Source organism: Schistocerca serialis, chromosome 3 (assembly GCF_023864345.2).
Source record: "Schistocerca serialis cubense isolate TAMUIC-IGC-003099 chromosome 3, iqSchSeri2.2, whole genome shotgun sequence".
Lineage (NCBI taxonomy): Eukaryota > Metazoa > Arthropoda > Insecta > Orthoptera > Acrididae > Schistocerca > Schistocerca serialis.
The window spans coordinates 814,377,256-814,386,612 of NC_064640.1; the positions used below are offsets into that span (position 1 = coordinate 814,377,256).

The following is a 9,357-nucleotide window of genomic DNA, read 5'->3' on the forward strand; positions in this document are numbered from 1 at the left end:
TGTCGATTGTGTCCCATAACTGTTCAGTAGGATTCATGTCGGGTGATCTGGGTGTCAAAATCATTCGTTCGAACTGTCCAGAACGTTCTCCAAACTGGTGACTTGGCCCACCGTCAGCCACGAAATTTCCATAGTTGTTTGGGAAAATGAAGTCCATGAATGGCTGCAAATGGTCTCCAAGTAGCCAAACATAACCATTTTCAGTCAGTGATCGGTTCAGTTGGACAAGAGGACCCAGTCCATTCCATTTAAACACAGTCTACACCATTATAGAGACACCACCAGCTTGCACAGTGCCATGTTGACAACTTGGGCCCATGACCTCTTAGGGTCTGTGACACACTCGAAAACTACCATCAGCTCTTACCAACTGAAATTGGGACTCATCTTACCAGGCCACGGTTTTCCAGTCATCTAGAGTCCAGCCAGTATGGTCAGGAGCCCAGGATAGGCGATGTAGTGCTGTTAGCAAAGGCTCTCGCATTGACCATCACCTGCCATTAACGCCAAATTTCGCCGCGTTGTCCTAACGGATACGTTCGTCGTATGTCCCACATTGATTTCTGCGGTTACTTCACACAGTGTTGATTGTCTGTTAGCACTGACACCTCTATGCAAACGCCACTGATCTCGGTCGTTCAGTGAAGGCCGTCGGCCGCTGCGTTGTCCGTGGTGAGAAGCAATGCCTGAAATTTTGTTCTGGGCACACCCTTGAGACTGTGGATCTCGGAATATTGAATTCCCTAATGATTTACGAAATGTAATGTCCCACGCGTATAGCTCCAATCACTACACTGAAGCACCAAAGAAACTAGTATAGGCATGGGTATTCAGACGCAGAGATATGTAAACAGGCAGAATACGGCTCTGCGGTCAGCAACGCCTATATAAGACAACAATTGTCTGGCGCAGTTGTTAGGTCGGTTACTGCTGGTACAATGGCAGGTTATCAAGATTTAAGTGAGTTTGAACGTGGTGTTATAATCGGCGCACGAGCGATGGAACATAGCATCTTCGAGGTAGTGATGAAGTGGGGATTTTGCCGTACGATCATTTCACGAATGTACCGTGAATATCAGGAATCCGGTAAAACATCAAATCTCCGACATCACTGCGGCTGGAAAAAGATACTGCAAGAACGGGACCAACGACGACTGAAGAAAATCGTTCAACGTGACAAAGTGCAACCCTTCTGCAAATTTACGCAGATTTCAATGCTGGGCCATCAACAAGTGTCTGCGTGCGAATCATTCAACGAAACATCATCGATACAGGCTTTCGGAGCCGAAGGTCCACCCGTGTACCCTTGATGTCTGCACGACACAAAGCTTTACGCCTCGTCTGGGCCCGTCACCACCGACATTGGACTGTTGATGACTGGAAGCATGTTCCATCGTCGGACGAGTCTCGTTTCAAATTGTATCGAGGAGATGGACTTGTACGGGTATGGCGACAACCTCATGAATCCATGGATCCTGCATGTCAGCAGGTAACTGTTCAAGCTGGTGGAGGCTCTGTAATGGTGTGGGATGTGTGCAGTTGGAGTGATATGGGACCCCTGATACGTCTAGATACGACTGAGACAGTTGACGAGACGTACGTAAGCATCCTGTCCGATCACCTGCAGCCATTCATCTCCATTGTGCATTCCGACGGACTTGGGCAATTCCAGCATGACAATGCGATACCCCACACGTCCAGAATTGCTACAGAGTGGCTCCAGGAACACTCTTCTGTGTTTAAACGCTTTCGCAGGCCAGCAAACTCCGCATACGTGAACATTATTGAGCATATCTATGATGCCTTGCAACGTGCTGTTCAGAAGAGATCTCCAACCCCTGGTACTCTTACGGATTTATGGACGATTGATGGTGTCAGTTCCCTCCAGCACTACTTCAGACATTAGCCGAGACCATGCCACGTCGTGTTGCGGCACTTCTGCGTGCTCATGGGGACCCTACACGATATTAGGCAGGTGTAACAGTTTCTTTGGCTCTTCAGTGTATTTCGCGTTTATATTCTGTTAATTACTGTCGTGTGGCTGTAGTCACGGCGGAAACCTTTTCGCGCGAATAACCTGAGTACAAATGACTGCTCCGCCAGTTCTCTGCCCTTTTGTGCCTCGCGTACGCCATGCTACCACCGTCTGTATACAGGGTGAAAAGTATTTAAAGCGACAAACTCTGGGAGGTTGTAGGGGACATCAAAACAAATATTTTTCTCTAATGTCATTTTTTCCTATGAGGCTTATTTAAAACGATGGAAGCCGTATTACGTTCTTCAGTTGTTAAGAGGGCGTATTACGCTCTTCCGTTGTAGGCAACTGCTGTCCACCAGTGTAGTAGTGCATTGTCTCTGTTTACTAATGGAACGATACACCTGGAGTGAGTACACTGATATGGCTGGTGCGTACTACGTAACACACCACAACGGACGAGCTGCACAGCGGGTTTATCAACAACAATATCCTAATGGCCGTATCCCGCATCATACGACCTTTGCTGCTGTGTACCAACGTCTGCGTGAGACCGGGTCATTTAGCAGATTACCTGGACAGGGACGCCGTCGCACGGTAAGAACGCTGCAATTTGAGGAAGCTGTCTTGCAGCACGTGGAGTGGGATCCTTCAATCAGCACTCGTGCAACTGCACGTAACATGGGGACGAATCAGACGAATGTAACAACAGTCCGAGATCAATTGTTACGTCCATTTCACTTACAGAGTGTCCACAACCTGGAACCAGTTGATTATTCACCCAGAGCACAGTACCTGGAACAGTGTGAAATGCATCCTACATTTCCATCCTCTGTGTTGTTTACCGATGAAGCAACGTTCGGACGTGATGGAGTCTTCAACATGCACAATTCGCATGTTTGGAGTGAGGATAACCCACATGCCACAGTTACTAGCGCTCATCAAGAGCGGTTCTTCGTTAATGTGTGGGTCGGTGTTGTTGGGGACTGGTTAATTGGGCCGTATCTGCTACCTAGGCCATTAAATGGCAGGCACTATTACAATTTTCTCGCCAGAGCATTGCCAGAATTGCTGAAAGACGTCCCGCTCCCTACAAGATAACGCATTGGTTCCAACATGACGGGGCGCCGGCACATTTCACTCGTCGTGTGCGTCGATTCCTGGACCAACGGTTCCCAGAAACGTGGATTGGCAAAGGTAGTGTGGTGTGCGTACTGTAAGACCTTCGGTGCACACACCATCAGATTATTTGACTTGTCGCTCTACCGAAGTAGGCGAGTGTCAGCAATATGTCTCGTGGTCTTATCGAGGCGTGTTTATCTTCTGCCGTTAGGTCAGACGATAGAAATGCCACTCGCACGCTTAGAGTAGCAGATTGACGGTGACCAACTTTAAACAGAACTTGATTAATTTTCACACACATTTATTAAAATAATAACAAGCATAAAATTACTTAACTTGATTCTGGATGCTATTTACAATTGACAATCTGAAGTTCCTTTGGTCTTGGTACGTTAATCTTATTCTCACATATCTCTGATACTTGACGAAAGTGTCTATAAATTTATCTTCATGGCTATGTACAGGAATATAATAATCTTCTTAGGTGCAGACTGAAACTTGACTATAGACTGGTACAGAGTAATGCAGATTGGTACAGACTAGTGCAGAATAATGCAGACTGACTAATCGGAGGTCTGTACACTCGTTATAATACCTGGCACATTCATGTATCACTGCGCGAGTGTGATCCGGGAGGAGAAAAGGTTCTACGTTAGCAGCAATCTCATTGGCTGCGTTACATGTTAATACGCGGATCGGCGGAAGCAGAATTTGGTCCGTCTCTAAGGCAGCGCCATCTCGTTGCGCGGAGATGGACGAGCGCTGCGCCTGCGCTGTTGTGCTTAGTGGGGCGCGCTCTAGTGAGAAAGTTGTGTACACGCTGACTACACGGAACTATGTACACATCAGGTAGTCCTGTACCATGGCCTGCACGATCCCCAGATATGTCCCCTCTTGACTTTTTTGTGTGGGGAGAGACGCGCAACCTTGTTTACGCAACTCCTGTTGCATCAGAAGAGGATCTGGTTGCCCGGATAGTAGCAGAAGCAGGAACAATTCAGGATACTCCTGGGGGATTTGCCCGTGTCAGACAGAACATGGTCCGATGGTGTAACCTCTGTTTACATGTCAATGGAGGCATTTTTGAAAATCTACCGTAATTGAAATTGGGTTGTGTTAATGTGTTGTCTCTTGGTCATACAAAATGGAAAAGTGTTTGTTGGTTTAATTAATTCGCCGCCAGAGAAATCTTCCTCAACCAGTTTAAATACTACTCATAGGAACAAACGACATTAGGGAAATGTGGTGTGCGTACTTTAAGACCTTCGGTACACACACCATTAGATTATTTGACTTGTCGCTCTAACGAAGTAGGTGAGTGGCAGCAATATGTCTCATGGTCTTATCGTGGCGTGTTTATCTTCTGCTGTTAGGTCAGACGATAGAAATGCCACTCGCACGCTTAGAGTAGCAGATTGACGGTGACCAACTTTAAACAGAACTTGATTAATTTTCACACACATTTATTAAAATAATAACAACCATAAACATTACGTAACTTGATTCTGGATGCTATTTACAATTGACAATCTGAAGTTCCTTTGGTCTTGGTACGTTAATCTTATTCTCACATATCTCTGATACTTGACAAAGTGTCTATACATTTATCTTCATGGCTATGTACAGAAATATGATAATCTTATTAGGCGCAGACCGAAACTTGTCTATAGACTGGTACAGACAAATGTAGACTGGTACAGACTAATGCAGACAAATGCAGACTGACTGATCGGAGGTCTGTACACTCGTTACAATAACTCGCGCGTTCAGGTATCACTGCGCGAGTGTGATCCGCGAGGAGAAAAGGTCCTATGTTAGCAGCGATCTCATTGGCTGTGTTACATATTAATACGCGGATCGGCGGAAGCAGAATTTGGTCCGTCTCTAAGGCAGCGCCATCTCGTTGTGCGGAGACGGACGAGCGCTGCGCCTGCGCTGTTGTGCTTAGCGAGGCGCGCTCTAGTGGGAAAGTTGTGTACGCGCTGACTACGCGGAACTCTGTACTCAACAGGAAAAATATTTGTTTTGATGTCCCCTACAACCTCCCAGAGTTTGTCGGTTTAAATACTTTTCACCCTACATGTGTATATCGCTCCCTCGTGACGTTTGTCACCTCAGTGTTAACTGAGGTATTCTGAGTATGCATGTGTCCAGCTGAGTGTTGACGAGATGAGTTTTTTCCAGCGACTGCCAGCGGAGGATGCCGTCGAGGCGGGCTCGGGACGGGGAGACGGCGCGTCGCCTGTGGGAGGAAAGTGCGCGACTCGTCGGCCTCAAAGAGTGGGACCCGTGCACCGCGCCCGACGGCTCGCAGCCCTTCTGAACGCTTCTGCAACTGACTCTTACTCAGCTCTCACACCGTCACACAGCTAGTGACGAAACGTCGGCAAACGGGCGGAAAACCGTCCTCCTTCTAGCTTTCGGGATGAAGGGACTTCCTCTGTCACGAGATAAAGGAGTAAGAGCACACAATTCAGTAACCGAAATCGAAACTCATCCGTAAGCCGACGATAAACAGTATTTTACGGTAAAGGATATACAGTCCAAAGGTTGTGCATATGTGGTCGAGGATAAGTGGAGGAAAGGCGCGCATGTGTGTGTGTGTGTGTGTGTGTGTGTGTGTGTGTGTGTGTGTGTGTGTGTCAGGAACAGAAAGCCGACACTCCTCTGTACCTCCAGTATAAACTGTATACATTTTCTTATGAAAAATGCTTCTCTCTCTCTCTCTTTCTGTCACTCACTCTCTCTCTCTCTCTCTCTCTCTCTCTCTCTCTCTCTCTCTCTCTGTCTGTCTGGCTCTCTCTCTCTCTCTCTCTCTCCCTCCCCCCCTCCCACTCTCTCCCTCCCATCCCTATTAAGTAATAACGTATAGCGAGTCAATAAAAATATTAATCGACCTGCATTTTTACATCAGATTAATCGTCGCTTACTATTTGCGTATGCAACAGAGATCGAGCGATGTTGCTTAAGTGTATCTACCTGTTTCTAATAAAAAGGGAGTGTCTTATACTGTACACAGAGAATCTACTACTTACACGATAAGTTTCATATATGAACTCAGCCATGACACACGTAAGTAACGATCTTTCATACAGTCAGAATTGCTCTAGCGATTAAGTTACCTCTCCACCAGCACATCTGCGCTGAAGAGACAAGACTCTTGGCGTTCAGATTGTGGATTTAATCATTAGACGAGCAAACGATGTCATCAATGTGCGAAATGAGCGAGAATGTTTATTAAACAAAACATTCACGTCACGCTGATAAATGACTATCCAACGAATACCAATTCGTCAAGCAGATGCAAGTGCCAAATACGAGGTCGGTTCAGAAATTGTTTGCGACATGAGTTTTCAGAAGACGCTACTACTCGTACAAGTAACGACTTTTACTATTTGTTTTAACTCTACATTCTTAAGCCACTACACAACAAATTTTCCTGCAACTTAACGGGATTTATTTTAGCTATGGACAAGCTTCAATATGCAGTCTCGCCGTAGAAATTTGCCACTAGAGGCCTTAACCATCATTTCATGAATTCATGAAGTTTCTCATCGTTTGCATTAACAGTAACATATGTCCTGCCTTATCTGTTTGCCCAGTAGGTACATTATTGTCGGCTGTCGACATACATTTTATTTTCTGTCAGTTATTCCAAAGTTTCGCTTGCGATACGTGTACCATAAAGAAAAGAATAAAAAACGTATATATGTATGAAGCATGCATTTCCCAAATAGAGATAAAATTAATAATATCATGATGATGTTTGGTTTGTGGGGCGCTCAACTGCGCGGTCGTCAGCGCCCGTGCAAAGTCCCAATCTTTACACAGTCCAATCTAGCCACTTTCACGAATGATGATGATGACATGATGAGAACAACACAAACACCCAGTCCCCAGGCAGAGAAAATCCGCAACCCGGCTGGGAATCGAACCCGGGACCCCGTGATCAAGAGACAGCAACGCTAGCCACTAGATCGTGATTTGCAGACTAATAATAAAATTATGCTATATAAAATGTTACCTCTTATATCAACATTTTTAAAATCAACCAGTTCCAAGATTCGTAATTTTGCTTTACTAATTAAGATGAGTCCCCACAGTTAACACTTACTGTAAATATTATTGTTCTGTACATGAAACTGTTCTTAGCCACCTTTTTATAGTAACGTTTTTAACTACGAATCTGCGCTCTCCGTTTGTCTACATCTACATCCATACTCCGCAAGCCACCTGACGGTGTGTGGCGGAGGGTACCTTGAGTACCTCTATCGGTTCTCCCTTCTAATCCAGTCTCGTATTGTTCGTGGAAAGAAGGATTGTCGGTATGCCTCTGTGTGGCCTCTAATCTCTCTGATTTTATCCTCATGGTCTCTTCGCGAGATATAGGTAGGACGGAGCAATATACTGCTTGACTCCTCGGTGAAGGTATGTTCTCGAAGCTTCACCTCTCTCTCTCTCTCTCTCTCTCTCTCTCGCCCTCTGTGAATGTGTGTGTGTGTATTATACTATACATTCCAGAATGCAAGACGGCCTTCATGCACATACATATAGTGAGCAAACATGGTAATGGACCAAAGCAACTATCATAAACTGCACCCGTGAAAAATATAATCTCCTTTTCTGTGGTTATCTTATGTGTGATGTCATGAATGTCTTTTTATAAACACAGAAAAGCTGCTAGATTTAAGATAAGTTTCATATGAGGTATTAAACCTAAAACAAACACTCATAGTTGTTTGCACATTCAGAATAGTCCTTATCGTCTCTGTTACCTCTCCATTTAGAACCCTTTCTCGAGAGGACCTGTTTCTTCGTGCTCCGACTCTGTAACAAAGCATTACACGAATCAATATGTGTGACAAGTGAAGATATGTAAACATATTATTAAGTAATTTGTATTTCCATCTTTCACTGACTTCTCGTTATTTTTTACTCGTCATAGTACGCGACACCGCAAGCTACTGGTCCGCACTAAATTTATTTCCTGCAGTGTTTTATAAGAATTATTTCATATTTGGTATAGTTTAAAAAACAGAAATTTAGACAAAAAGGAACTAATGAATCGTTAGAAGTTGAATAAACGCTAGTGTATTAAGTGATGTAAGTTGGCAAAGACATCGTAGGTGCATTAAATGCATTTTTTCGCAACAGTTGCTTCACAATAGTTATCTGTGAGACAAATGGTTTGGTATTTGTTAACCTGCAGTATCAGCATTACTTGTAAGAGAAAGATCCAATTTTGATATCCATTTGATGAACATATACTTTTGTTTCGGAATTCAGTTACGGAAATTGAATTTTCACTTCGTCCAGTTGTAAGCAGTTTTTACCGTATATCTTTCTAGCATATCAAACAATGTATATGAAGAACCATAATGTGCTATTTACGAGAGTCGAACTTTTGTGTACAGTCATACAAGTGTTGCACTACTATTTAATAAAGTGTATAAATATGTATGATGTTGTGTTGCACATAGTGTAAATATCAAAATGACGTTTTATTTAGAGTTTTCTTTGTCACTGGAAACAAAAAGTTATTTTTTGTTGCACTCACATATGTTATTATGTCCACTGTCATTTTCCATTCCTAGCACAAATAAAATCGAGAAGAAAACCAAATTTTCTTAACGGTCTGCTTATTATTCTTGTGGCACAAATACATGCATTGTAAGCAAATATTTAATTGTTGTAAGTAAAAGTACAGAATAATCACGTGACAAAATAAAAGACTATGACAACGCATTGAGGACAGACACGTGTAAAATAAAGAAAAAATACAGGTGGAGCAAAACGAACAGTCTGATTATTACTAAGCACGTGCTTCAGCTTTCTTCATGCTCATGTTATGTCTTCAGAGTCCCTTTAAATCATTAACCGCTCTTGGATTTCAGCAACCATTTTGTTGAATGTTTGAAGATGTTCACTGGAAGCAGAACAGCAAAGCTGCAAATAACTAAAAAATAAGTTACGTAAAAATGCTATAAGGGAATGCACTTAACGGTACTTTACGGCGAATGTCTGTATGAAAAGTCCATCTTCCTTTGACTGCGAGCAGAAAACCTGTCACTGACGGATTTTTTGAATTCTTTCCCGATGGAAATCACTGCTAGTGCTATTGACCTGACTCACGGTGATTTGTTGAGAAGTTTTTTATTCTTTTCAGAGTGGAGGAAGATAGCTCCGCTTAAGACTTTGTCATCGGCGTGTTATTGCTTTGCTAAAAGACTCCTGCAAACTACTTTAGAGCAGGAAACACA

At 43.7% G+C, this 9,357-nt stretch overlaps 1 protein-coding gene across 3 annotated transcripts in view; it reads left to right on the forward strand.

Annotated features, from left to right (window-relative positions):
- Positions 1 to 8,719, forward strand: part of LOC126470676 (retinol dehydrogenase 13-like) — a 196,165-nt gene extending 187,446 nt beyond the window's left edge. For all 3 annotated transcript variants that reach the window (XM_050098671.1, XM_050098674.1, XM_050098672.1), the window contains one exon: positions 5,282 to 8,719. In XM_050098671.1, coding sequence (XP_049954628.1) covers positions 5,282 to 5,420 — 139 coding nt within the window. In that variant the 3' untranslated portion in view covers positions 5,421 to 8,719. The remainder of the gene's footprint in view (positions 1 to 5,281) is intronic.
- The last annotated feature ends 638 nt before the right edge of the window (positions 8,720 to 9,357 follow it).